This window comes from Pan paniscus, chromosome 15, assembly GCF_029289425.2.
Source record: "Pan paniscus chromosome 15, NHGRI_mPanPan1-v2.0_pri, whole genome shotgun sequence".
Taxonomy (NCBI): domain Eukaryota; kingdom Metazoa; phylum Chordata; class Mammalia; order Primates; family Hominidae; genus Pan; species Pan paniscus.
Genome location: NC_073264.2, coordinates 59353271 through 59367224, shown reverse-complemented (window position 1 = coordinate 59367224; position 13954 = coordinate 59353271). Strand labels below are relative to the sequence as shown.

The window sequence follows — 13954 nt, the reverse complement described above, 5'->3', positions numbered from 1 at the left end:
AATCCCAAATCTCACTGCCTCGGTGGTTCTCAAGAGAACACACTATTTCAAGCCCCACGAGTTTCCACTTTCGGTTTCCCTAAGTGGCTGAAGAAAGTGACTCAGCAATCCAAAGCGGCTCCAAACCTCACTGCGGCGACGCCAAGCCGGCTACACCTGCGCTGAAAAGCTTCAGGAGTCACGGTCACCTGAGACGCAGGCCTAGCATATAGGGGATAAAGACGACCGGTCTCCAAACAGCTGCAAATGGCCCACCCAGCCGAAGGCGGTCTCAGAGCACCCTGGGTCCGCGAACCCCATGTGGTCTGTCCGAGTTCCCTTCAACCCCAATCCTTAGGTTAAACTATTACACCGACAGACAGCGAACTCACCCCAGTGCCGATTGAGCTCATCGTGCTAAACCCAACGGGACGCGTAGGGATTCCAGGCCCGGAGCGCTTCCCCTATACCACAGGATGCCGCAAACTAGTAACAGGCCCGCTCATTGGCTGAACCGCCAACCAATAACCTTTTCCTCTGTGGCTCGTTCCGCGGCTCCGGCCCCCAGGACGAGGAGTATTGTGGGAAAAAAGCGGGCCGCGAGAGGCTGGCGGCGCGCATGTGCAGAAGCAATGGAGGCGGGGTTGGGGAAAGCAAAGGCTCCTCCTTCAGTTCGCGTACTTTGAGCCGCTTGGCGTCGTGGTATCTGAGAAGCTGCTCTATTCCTTTCCTTGGAATTATTATTTATCTTTTATATTATTATTCTCTCCTCACTTTATTCTTTCTTTAAGCCAAAGGGAGAGATGCTCGTATACTCTCACAAAAAGTAGAAAAAGCAGTAGGCGCGAAGTAACCTGTCTTCCTCCGCGTCCCGACCCTGACCCAGAATCTTGATGGCATCCACTTCACCTCCTTGTGCTCAGGCTCTCGTGAAGTTTCACTTAAAGGGTATCGTCTTTGAATTCAGCTTAGAATTTTACAGAAGTATTAGTGCTCTTTCTATGAGTATAACGCTTTTTGGTAAGAGTTAAAGATAAGTCTGATTAAAGATATTTTTTGAGCGCTAATATATTCCACGTGTTCAAGAAAAAGCCGTGAACAGAGCATACCCCCATTTCTAATGGAATTTCCATTCAGTGGGAAGAAATAGGTAACAATAAATAAGCAAAATAGTAAGAAGAAAGAGTGCTTTAATAGACAATGGAGGTACTAACTTTAGGCAGTGCTCAGGGAATGACTTTCTGAGTGAGTGATATTTAAACTAAAATAGGGTAACAAAAGACAGTGGTTTAGGGAACAGTAAAAAACTTGGCTTGCGCTGGGAACTGTCACGTCAGAGTGACCTCTCATAATGATTAAGTGGGGAAGAATGACAGGAAGAGAACAAGTGCACAGGAGACCAAATCTTGAAGTGGTTTGAATTTTAATCCGATTGTAAATAGGGCATCAGCATTTTTTTTACTCCTAAATATTAATACGTCAGTGTGTATTTTCCCCCAACACAGGAACATTATTTCACAGAGACACAGTATTGTGAAAATCAGAAAATTACCAATACTATGATCTATCAACTTTATGCATTTTTTTTTTTTTTTGGTAAATGGCCCAATAATGTCCTTCATAGCAAAAGAAAATCCAAGATCACACCTTGCATTCAGTTGTCATGTTTCCAGTCTGCTTTAGTCTGGAAAATAGTTGCTTAGTATTTCTTCAGTTTTCATGGCATGAACATTTTTGAAGAATACAAACCATTTATTTTGTAGAATATTCCTTAATTTAGGTTTGATTTTTTTGTTATTTGATTCGAGTGATGCATTTATGGCAGGAATACTACAGAAATGACCTTGTATTCATTCATGTCAGAGCATTACATTAGAAGGGACATGATGTTAGTTGTTTTATTGCTGATAATGTTAACTTTGATCACTTGCTGAAGATTTATCCCTGATAATGTTTCATTTTTCCCTTTGTAATTAGTATCTTGTGAGGAAATACTTTGAGAATATGTACACATCCTGTTTATGCCTCAACATTTCACTCATTAATTCTAATATCTGATGATTCTTATTTGAATTGATTATTACAATGGTTGCCAAATGGTGATTTTCTAATTCCATCATTCTTTTCACATTTATTATTGGTTTTCTACTGTGAGGTTATCAGGAGTTTTTAAAGCAAGAGAATTATATGATTTGATTTAAATCATTAAATGACCTCTTGTTTCTGTGTGAAGAATGATAGCTAAGGGAAAGAAGAGAGGCAGGGATACTAGTTGGAAAGTTATTGCACTTTTGTGAGCTAGCAGTAATGGAGAGTGATTTGGACTAAAGTGGTGGCAGTGGAGGTGGAAATGTGTAGATGGATTTCAGATGTGTAGGGAGCTATGGTTTGAATGTCCCCTTCAAAACACGTGTTGAAATTTAATTGCCAATGTAATGGTATTGCGATGTGGGGCCTTTAAGAGGTGATTAGGTCATGAGGGCACTATGGATGAATGACATTTTCAGAATGGGTTAGTTATCTTGGAAGTGGGTTCCTAATAAAGGGGTGAGTTTCACTGGATTTCAGCTTTCTCTGTCTCACATATTCGCTTGCTCTTCTGATCCTCTGTCATGGGATAACACAGCACAATGCCCTTGCCAGATGTCAGTGCCATGCTCTTGGACTTCTAAAACCATGAGCCAAATAAACTTTTCTTGTTTATGAATTACCTAGTCTGTAGTATTCTGTTATAGCAGCAGAACATGGGCTAAGACATAGGGCTTGCAGAATTGGGTATAGAAAGTAAGGGGGAAAAAGGAATTTCAGTTGCTTTTGCTTTTTCCTGCTAATGAAGCATTACAATTGATGTTTTTATTCTTGAACAAACCGATAGATAAAAGGACTTGAATGACTTGGAAGACTAGCCACTTAATTTACCTAACCCTCGTTAAAACATTCTAGTTGTAAGTGGTTTTTTTTGTTGTTTTTTTTTTTTTTTTTTTTTTTTTTTGAGACTGAATCTTGCTCTGTCACCCAGGCTGGAGTGCAGTGGCATGATCTCTGCTCACTGCAACCTCTGACCCCCGGGGTTCAAGCGATTCTTCTGCCTCAACTGCCCGCGTAGCTGGAATTACAGGTGTGCACCACCATGCCAGGCTAGTTTTTGTATTTTTAGTAGAGACCGAGTTTCACCATGTTGGCCAGGCTGATCTCACACTCCTGACCTCAGGTGATTCACCCTCCTTGGCCTTCCAAAGTGCTGGGATTACAGGCGTGAGCCACTGCACCTGGCCTCTAGTTGCAGTTCTTTCCTGGGGAGTTCGGATTTAGACCAAGATAGTCCAAGAAAGTGTTGAAGAAAGCTAAAGGTTAATAGTTGCAGAAGGGTTGGCCTTGGAGGTAAACCGTAAGTACTCAAAACTTGTTTAGGTATCAGTTAATCTTTTAATTAACATCATTACTTGTGTGTGATAAACACTATTTGAGTGCCTAGTGCACTCAATATTTATTAATAATTAAGAATTTGGGGGTTCTTTCGGCCGGGCGCGGTGGCTCACGCCTATAATCCCAGCACTTTGGGAGGCCAAGGCAGGCGGATCACCTGATGTCAGGAGTTTGAGACCAGCCTGACCAACATGGTGAAACCCTGTCTCTACTAAAAATACAAAAATTAGCTGGGCGTGGTGTTGCATGCCTGTAGTCCCAGCTACTCCGGAGGCTGAGGCTGAGGCAGGAGAATTGCTTGAACCCGGGAGGCGGAGGTTGTAGTGAGCCGAGATCATGCCACTGCACTCCAGCCTGGGCGACAGAGCAAGACAACTCTAAATGTATACTATTTTATGACATATGTTATTATTTTTAAATTGAATACCTCAGGAAATGTGATGCCCAATGTTTCTAGCTTCCAAATACTGTGCTTTGGGGATACTATCCTAAGAATTCTTTGTTATTTTCAGGTTTACAAATTGGTCTTTAACTTGCACTGCTAAGTAGTAGTATAAACACCACACCCCTCTCCATTATCACAGAAATTAGAAGAATTTCTTTTTCTTTTTTTTTTTTTTTTGATATGGAGTCTCGCACTGTCGCCCAGGCTGTAGTACAATGGCGTGATATTGGCTCACTGCAACCTCCGCCTCCCGGGTTCAAGCGACTCTTCTGCCTCAGCCTCCCAAGTAGCTGGGATTACAGGTGCCGGCCACCAGGATCGGCTAAGTTTTTGTATTTTTAGTAGAGACGGGAGTTGGGGACGGGGGGGTGGAGGGGTGGGGTGGGGGGGGTCACTATTTTGGCCAGGCTGGTCTCGAACTCCTGACCTCGTGATCCACCTGCCTTGGCCTCCCAAAGTGTTGGGATTACAGGCATCCCGCGCCCGGACAGAATTTCTTATCTAGAAAGGTTCACCATCATTTCAGAATATATGTATTTCCATATGACATTATTCCAGTATCTCCTATGGTAATTTGATTAAAATCGGGTTTCTGACCCTTTGCCTGTTAGAGTTCACATTCTTTACCATTAGATTCAGAGACTATAATTCTTTCCTCCCAGCTTCTGTCACTTGAGGAGAATAATAGCACCCTCCAAACGTCCTATCTCTCATTGTCAGACAATTACTCTAAAGAGACCTTATATTAATTGACTCGAAGCCCCCCTTTTCTGAATTTAACTCTCCTTCATCAGACCATGCTAAAGAAAATAGCTAAGCCCCGCGGTTGTTCAGGGAAACTAACCCCTCAGAGATTGGACTTTGTTTCTAAATGCGGAGCCCAAACATGTAGGAATCCGGAATGCCATTTGATGGAAGTTGGATGGCCTTGATATGTGTTTATGTAAACAAAACATATTGGTTGGTAAATATTTTTAAACACTTTGTTAAAAAGATTCAGTGACTCTGTAATGATAAAGATTCGCATAAGTTTTCAATGATCTTTGGATACATATACAAACATTCTTAAATCTAAGTACAATTAAATATTTAGAACGCTCTGAAAAATAATTCTGAAGTGCCGATCTAATAGTACGTTATAAATTTTTTTAGAAAAGAAACTACGCGAAGAATAGAAAAACCATGTAGTTAAACACTCCTCAAGAAGGAGAAAAGCAGGCTACTGTAATAGGCGCCCGGCTAGCTCAGTCGGTAGAGCATGGGACTCTTAATCCCAGGGTCGTGGGTTCGAGCCCCACGTTGGGCGCAGGTTATGTCTTTTTTCCTGAAACTTAAACGCTTTCACTAAAGCACTTAAACTACAGAGTTCTTAAGCAGAATTAATTTAAACACTTTCAATATTAACCAGATTCTCCAGTAAAAAGTTAACCTTTTGTAAACGAAACAGGTCACAAACTGTGTTTGCGCAATTGAAATCACACGTCCTCCCCGTATTCTCCTTAAAACACAGAGGAAACCAAATGCCCACTGTTAAAGACTAGTTTTTTGTGTTACTGTGCATACTTGGATAGTTAGTGGTAGAGGGCAGTTTTAATTGTTATCTTAACAAACCTATGAGCCCCACATTTTGGCTGCTCTTCTAAAATTTAAGAGACCGGATGTAAAAACATTCAGAGGCACCTGAGGACTCCGAAGAAAAAGAACCAATTTATCCTTCTCTGTTTCTCTTCCTCTCTCTCTCTCTCTCTGTCCTTTTTCCTATTCTCAATATGGAGTCTATCCCTGAAGAAATATATAGTGAAAAATAGTTCTTTTGGTAGTGAGATTTATACCACCAGTGCATACATCAAGTTTTCTTCCATTCTTCTTGGGGATGGATACTAGGAAATTAAGATTCTAGTAAAGGCTCTTTAAAGACGTACAAAACAACTGAGATATGAAAATTAGGATAGGCAATTGGATATGTGAGGGAGGAAAGGTTTCCGCCTTCTCCCCTTTGCACAGAGAACTGTGAAGTCAGCAGAATGTCCTTGCCCACTCGGACCACCACAGCCAGACACATTCCAGGATCTCACCCGCCAGACCACGTAGGCGAACGGTTTATGCTCCTTCCTACCTGAAGCCAACCCTGCCTAAAGCACTGGATCCTGTACCCTCCACGTGTCATCCCCCAGCTCTCTACTAAAGGATCAATTTTTCTCCCTTCTTGATTTTTCCGTTCAACACACAAACATGCTGTTATTTATCTTAAAAACTTCGACCTAGTTTCCTCACAGGCTGCCATTCTATTTCTCTGTTCCCCTGTGTAGCAAAAGCCCATCCCCTTTTGCCTAAGCTCAAGTTTCCCCTCCCTCCCATCTCTTAACCCTGACAATGCCCTTCAGCCATAGACCAAAACAAAACAAAACAAAACAACAAACAAAAAAACCCAGAAAACCCCCACACCTGTTGTCAAATACGTTTAGTTTATTACTCATGGCAACAAGGGAGAAGTGTGGGGTGATTCAGTAAGATGGTGATTATAGGATCTTGGCTTTTGTTGGGTAATTTGGGGGAGGGTCTAAGTAAGTAGGGGTTCTGAATTGGGTGCTCTCAGAAAACCAGGGCAATTCTAGGATCTGAAATCTTATCTATAAGGATGGCAGACTAAAGGAGGGATAAATGTGAAACTGATAAAGTAAGTCACTCGTTTAGCAAGAGGGAGGTTTGGTGTTTTGAGTTGGACAGTAACCAACTTGTCTGAAGTGTTATGTGAAAAATAGAAGAAAAGCATAGTTTGCCGAAAGCGTCATATCAATCTGTAATAGCATTGAGGCTTACCTGTGTTAGATTAGTTCCCAGATGTCAGGCACTTCTTGCTCTTCTCAACCCACCCTAGTCAGGACTTTCCGTCCCTCCCGGCACACCCCACTAGTCTACTAAACTGTACATGAAAAGGTCATCATTCATCTCCACAAAATCGAATTGTTAATTGCAAGTCCTAATTTACTTGGAGTATCAGAAATTTGTTACAAATTTTATCACTCCATGCTGGATCCACATCTCCCCCTTGGCTTCCAGCACACTAACGCTTTCTTGTTTTCTACCCTATCTCACCAGCTACTTCCTTTCTCTCCTATCTCTTCACTTGGGAGTGCTCCATGGATGGGTGAGTCCTTGGTCCCCTTCTCTATCCACACTCATGCACTTGGTGATCTCACAGTTTTAATTGCGATACTTGCTGATGATTCACAACTTTTTTTTTTTTTTTTTTTTTTTTGAGACGGAGTCTCACTCTGTCGCCCAGGCTGGAGTGCAGTGGCATGATCTTGGCTCACTGCAACTGCCGCCTCCCGGGTTCAAGCAATTCTCCTGTCTCAACCTCCCGAATAGCTAGGACTACAGGCACCCGCCACCACACCCGGCTAATTTTTGTATTTTTAGTAGAGACAGGATTTCACCATATTGGTCAGGCTGGTCTCGAACTCCTGACCTCGAGTGATCCACCCGCCTCGGCCTCCCAAAGTGCTGGGATTACAGGCCTGAGCCACCGTGCCCGGCCGATTCAAAACTTCTAAGAGAGCCCAGATCTCTCTCTTAAATATCAAACATCTATATCCATTTGGATGTTTAGTAGATATCTCATACTTAACATGTACAAAAACTAATTCTTGATCTTTGCCCCAAAACTTGTTTCTCCTGTAGTTTTCCTTTTTTTCCCCATTAACGGTAACACCATCCTTCTAGTTGCATGGATGAAAAATATTGGAAACATTATTGATTCCTATCTCTCCAACCCCATTGTGAAAGTGTCTTTCAATATTCCCCTCCCATACCGACTGTGAGCTTGGCCATGTGACTAACTTTGGCTAATAGGACAACAGAAAGCATGATGCAAACAGTGTCTTGAGGAGAACTCACACAATGGAGTTTGGATCCAAGCTGCCAAGTAACAAATCAGTATTCTGAGACCACCATGCTGAGGGAGCCTAAGCCAGCCATGTGGAGAGAAGCATGTGGAAGACAGAGAAGGCATGTGGAGAGCACTGACACTGAGACTTGTAAACAAGGCTGTCCTAGACCTTCCATCCCAGCACACCAATTAAATACAGCCAGGTGGCTATCTCCAGCTCATACTACGTGGAACAGAATTGCTCACCTGAGTCTTGCCTGAATTCTGACCCACAAAACCATAAGCAAATACGATTCATATTGTTTTAAGCTACTAACTTTTAGAAGTTTGTTACATAGCAATAGGTAACTGAAACACCCACATAAGATCTATCAGGAAAGCCTGTTGGTCTACCTTCCATGTATCCAGAATCAGGCTTCTCATCTTTACTGCTAGCACCTTTGCTTAAAACATCATCTCACTGGGATTACTGCAATGGTTTCTTAACTGATTTTCCTGCTTCAGTTTGTCTCTCTAAACTCGATTCTTAACGCAACATCCAGAATAATCCGGTATAAACAAGCCAGATCTTGTCATTCCACTCAAAACCCTCCAAGGGCACCCTGTTTTACTCAGTAAGATGTATCCTTACAAGATATCCACCCACTCCCCCATCTACTATTGCTTTTCTTCTCCTTACTCACTCTACACAAGCCAAATTGGTCTCCTTGTCAATCCTGGAATATGTTAGGCATGGCTTTCCTTAGGGTTTTTTGTTTTTGTTTTTTTTTGAGACAGGGTCTCACTCTGTCACCCAGGCTGGAGTGCAGTAGCGTGATCTTGGATCACTGCAGCCTCCGCATCCCGGGTTCAAGCAATCCTCCTGCCTCAGCCTCTGGAGTAGCTGGGATTACAGGCATACAGGACCACACCTGGCTAATTTTTGTATTTTTGGTAAACATAGGGTTTCACCATGTTGGCCAGGCTGGTCTTGAACTCCTGACCTCAAGTGATCCACCCGCCTCAGCCTCCCAAATTGCTGGGATTACAGGGATGGGCCGCCACAACTGGCTTCCTCTTCTTATAAAGATGCCAGTCTTACTGGATCGGGGCGCCACCCTAATGATCGCATCTTAATTTGACTACATCTGCAACTCTATTTCCAAATAAGGTCACGTTCACAAGGTACATGGGTTGGGACTTCAACCTATCTTTTTGAGGGACATAATTCAACCTATAACAGAGGGCTACGTTCCTTAACTTCAGCCACTAGTTGTCTGCTACTTTATAGCTAGTTTTAAAGCTCTATTTCAGTCACAGATCCTGTTTTTGATATTATTCAATGATGAAAACTTCTCATAAATAATCTAAATTCACCAAAATATGAGGTCAATATAAATGTAAAGTTCATGTTTACTGAAAAAAGAGATAATGTTAATAAAATAGTAAATCCATCCAATTGGCAAATAATAGTATACCTATTCCTGGCAATCCTCCTGGGAGGTTTCAAAGTTAAGAAATAGACAAGCCTTGTTCTACGAGAGCTTATATTCCAGAAAAGAAGATAAAACCTCTGTTGAAACGATTACAAGGTAAAAGTTAGAAGTGCCCCAATTATGGATACTGTGCTTAAGGAAAGAGTGCTATGGAAGAGAGGTAGGACTAGAGGACACAGGTATCCCGAAAGAATGAAGCCAGCAAAATTTCAACAAGAGGTAGTTCATTAAAAACAAATGAAAAAATAAAATAAAAGTTAAATGATTGAGTACATATTTCAAGAACCTCTGCCCTGAGAAGATATAAAGCACAAACACAAAGATTAATGACATTGTGAATACATTTTTATAAAGCAGTGGTAACCTTATATAAAAATGAAGTATCTTTTTTCTTAGAAATGTAGAATTGCTCATTAAAAAAACTGTAAAGTTAAAAAGTGAACATTTCCACACTTGGCTTAACAAATGCTTGACTATGTTACCAAACATTCTCAGTCCAAAGATCAAATATATTTCTGGAAAAACAACATTATTATAATATGGACACCCAAGTACCAAAATAAATATTTTTTTTAAATGGACCCATGTTAGTATTTGAAATAACTGGTAATGGTTAACACTATTTATGCTTTAAATGGAGTAACTGCTGGAAACACAATTAATGAGCCCAGAACAGGTTATGTGAACTGTGGAGAAATACTATTCTTTTTGAAAAACAAGCAACATAGGCTGGTACGGTGGTTCACGCCTGTAATCCCAGCACTTTGGCAGGCCGAGGAGGGTGGATCACGAGGTCAGGAAATTGAGACCATCCTGGCTAACATGGTGAAACCCCGTCTCTACTAAATATACAAAAAATTAGCCGGGCGGGGTGGCGTGTGCCTATAGTCCCAGCTACTCAGGAGGCTGAGACAGGAGAATGGCGTGAACCCGGGAGGCGGAGCTTGCAGTGAGTAGAGATTGTGCCACTGCACTCCAGCCTAAGTGACAGAGCGAGACTCCGTCTCAAAAAAAAAAAAAAAGCCACATAACAAACTTCCAAAATCAAACTGCTTTACTATACTTTATTGATATAAATACAGCAAATCTCAATAAGCACCAGCTACCATTTTACCACTACACAAGAGAAACAAAGTCAAAAGAATTATATATTAATGCAAAGAGTAAACACAGAATGCTTTCACTTCCACTATAGTCCTCTATAACAAAACATCCTACATACTTTGTACAATTTGCTTATAATTGGTTAAATATTTGATATGAAGCAAGGTTGATTTTTAATCAAACTTCTATTTCTCAGTGGAAAATGCTCTCTTCATCAGAGGTGGCTGAGTTTTCCCGACATCAAACATCATTTCCAAAGGTGGGTTATTGAGAGAACACCAATCAGGTATACGGCCCGTCTGATTATAATATTCCTTTGAAACAGAACGGCTCCCAAGTATATCTTGTAATGCTCCAAAAATAGCCCCTGTGTGACAAAAATATTTTTTATAGCTAAGATGATAACTTTTACCAGAAAACTTTATGTACATATACATCTACTTCACTATATGACAAAAGTGGACTGGTACAATTCAGCAATGCATAGCCACAATCTTCAAAGTAATTCCAGTTAAGCCATTCTTTATTTTACATTTTGAATAACAGGGTAAGCCATAACTCCATGTTAAAGTAATTGAAATGGCCTTTAGCAGATAATAGTGAATATGATAACAAGTATTATTGCATTTAAAAGCAAGTGAGATAGAGTGGAGTGAAAGTATTTTCAACTTTGTGTAAATACAATCAAGATTCTGAGTTTTCTCTCTCACAACTAAGGTTACATATCAATAAATAAAATGGTACTGCAAAACCCAATAAACATCATCATAATGTCCTAACATACTATACTGAAGACCTTATTAAGACCCACAAGGCAGTCTTTTAAAAACAATTCCATTACTAAATCAATTTGTCCTAGATCAAAACTACGTTTTGACCAAATTCTATTTTACAAGAAATAATGTAACATGCATTTTAAAATGTCATACTACTTTTTCTCTCTAAATGTACAATCCTGATACCTTCTAGCTCTAACTGCATCATAAAACACATATCAGAACCTGTATAAATGTACATATTCATGATTGTTTTTCCCTTCAAAGTAGTTACAGCTGACCCTTGAACAATGCAGGGATTAGGGGTGTGGACCCCCAAGCAGTTGAAAATCCATGTATAATTTTTGACTCCCCGAAAACTTAACTACCAATAGTCTACTGTTGACTGAGCAGTCTTACCAATAACATGAATAGTCGATTAACACATAAACAGACCAGTATCTATATATATATTTTTATACATTCATGATGTATCTTTTTCTTAATTTTTTTGATATTTCTAGGCTACATGGTTTGTCTATGTTTTTTCAAATTGTTGCAAATCTCCAAAATTTTTCTAGCATATTTCCTAAAAAACAGCATATGAGTGGACCCACATAATTCAAACCCATGTTGTTCAAGGGTCAACTGTACTTATTAGGTTAATTGCTTATTTCAGTGAAACCATCACTACTTAAAACATTCAATGAACTCAGTCACAAATATAGTCATAAATTAAAGAGGCCAATTTTCATATGTGGCTCACTAGCTTTGGAAGACATTAAAATGAACATTTTAAGAAATGGTAAGCCGGGGTCGGTGGCTCACACCTGTAATCCCAGCACTTTGGGAGGCAGAGGCGGGCCGATCACCTGAGGTCAGGAGTTTGAGACCAGCCTGACCAACATGGAGAAACCCTGTCTCTACTAAAGATACAAAAAACTTAGCCAGGCGTGGTGGCGGGCGCCTATAATCCCAGCTACTAGGGAGGCTGAGGCAGGAGGATTGCTTGAGCCTGGGAGGCAGAGGTTGCAGTGAGCTGGGATCACGCTATAGCACTCCAGCTGGACGGGCAACAAAGATGAAACGTCTCAAAAAAAAAAAAAAAAAAGAAAGAAAGAAATGGTAGCATCACTGGAATAAATTCATAGCTTTCACTATTTTGAGGGATGACTTTAACTAAATGAGAACGTTTACTTAATATCACAGTGCAAATGCCAAGAGAAATAGGTATAAAATTCTGAAAATTAATACAATTTAAGAAAAAGTCAGCTGGGCATGGTGGTTCATGCCTGTAATCCCAGCACTTTGGGAGGCCAAGGTGGGTGGATCATGAGGTCAAGAGATCGAGACCATCCTGGCCAACATGGTGAAACCTCGTCTCTACTAAAAATACAAAAATTAGCTGGGCGTGGTGGTGCACGCCTGCAGTCCCAGCTAGTCAGGAGGCTGAGGCAGCAGAATTGCTTGAACCCGGGAGGCGGAAGCTGCAGTGAGCCGAGATCACACCACCACTGCACTCCAGCCTGGCGACAGAGTGAGACTCCGTCTCAAAAAAAAAAAAAAGAAAAGAAAAAAGAAAAAGTCAGTGTTAGTTCTATTTATAAAGTGGGCAATTCTGAACCCTGAATTATTTATTCTAATATATCCATTAATAGTGTCATTCAGAGACCAAATACTATATAATCATTATATTTTAAAAGTGAAATTCTTACCTCCCAACCAGGCCACACAATTAGCTTTTGCAGGTGGAGTATGAATTCGAAATGTCTTAGTGCCAAGTGCTTTTTTATATTTTGGTTTTTCTACCAAATACCTTATTTCTGCAAGCAATCTGTGGAGAAATCCTGGCAACATAGAAGTGCCACCTATGACTACCAAATTCTCTGCTAGTTGCTTCCTGGTGTCTATCGGACACTGTTATTAAAAAGAAAAAAAGGATTTATTCTGAACTGTACAAATAATGCTTGATTGAACTTAAGAAAATATACATATATATACTATTATTATACATATTATTATTATACTACAGATTAAACAGGTGATCGTTTGTATCACAAAAAGGGCCACAGCAAGGTTTCTTTCATGTAGCAAATATAACCACCATAAACATACTGCCAAATATATACATAAACTTTAAAGATTTTAAAATAGTTTAAAGTCTAAAAGCATAGAATTTTACATTCCATAGGGCATATGTGAGTGTTCTCACTGTCAGGGTAGCAATGATTAAGTAGGGCAAAGAGCATGAGAAGAAATAACTTCTCTTTTTTGGGATAAGTGAAATATGTAGAAATTTAATTTTTCTAAGGTGTATTCACAGTGCCAGTTGTTAAGTGGGAAGATAACACTCCTAGAAAAATTATGGTTCTACATCAGTTCTCTTTAAGAGTTAGCAATGATAAGGTCCTTCAATGAATGGAGCCCTAGAGGTAAACATATCTTCCAAGGCAATGGTATTTCATGCGAAGTCCTATAATTACATAGTCATTAAACAAAAGAGACATATTATTACCATATGTCCTGTGGAATTTAAAATTGAATACTATACAACCCTGAACTGGAAGGAACCACAAGCCACACTAGGTACAAAATAAAAATCTGGTCCCTGGTCTTAAAAGAATGCACATGTCACTGGGTTTGGTGGCTCACGCCTGTACAGCCCTTTGGGAGGCCGAGACAGGTGGATTACCTGAGGTCGGGAGTTCAAGACCAGCCTGACCAACATGGAGAAACCCCATCTCTACCAAAAATACAAAATTAGCCAGGCATGGTGGCACATGCCTGTAATCCCAGCTACTCGGGAAGCTGAGGCAGGATACTCACTTGAACCCAGGAGGCGGAGGTTGTGCTGAGCTGAGATCATGCCATTGCACTC

At 40.6% G+C, this 13954-nt stretch overlaps 2 protein-coding genes and 1 non-coding gene across 3 annotated transcripts in view; 1 reads left to right on the top strand and 2 right to left on the bottom strand.

Annotated features, from left to right (window-relative positions):
- Positions 1–2679, bottom strand: part of PSMA3 (proteasome 20S subunit alpha 3) — a 29462-nt gene extending 26783 nt beyond the window's left edge. Inside the window, exon 1 of the mRNA XM_008957014.5 lies at positions 372–2679. Within this exon, the coding sequence (XP_008955262.1) occupies positions 372–392 (21 nt within the window). The 5' untranslated portion in view covers positions 393–2679. The remainder of the gene's footprint in view (positions 1–371) is intronic.
- A 2404-nt stretch (positions 2680–5083) lies between these two features.
- TRNAK-CUU (transfer RNA lysine (anticodon CUU)) lies at positions 5084–5156 on the top strand. The gene has a single exon. It is a non-coding gene; the product is annotated as a tRNA-Lys (tRNA).
- Positions 5157–10261: 5105 nt separating this feature from the next.
- The window catches only part of ACTR10 (actin related protein 10), a 33734-nt gene continuing 30041 nt past the window's right edge, over positions 10262–13954 (bottom strand). Inside the window, exons 12-13 of the mRNA XM_003831665.5 lie at positions 12792–12993; positions 10262–10688 (exon numbers count right to left, since the gene is read on the bottom strand). Of these exons, the coding sequence (XP_003831713.2) occupies positions 10507–10688; positions 12792–12993 (384 nt within the window). The 3' untranslated portion in view covers positions 10262–10506. The remainder of the gene's footprint in view (positions 10689–12791; positions 12994–13954) is intronic.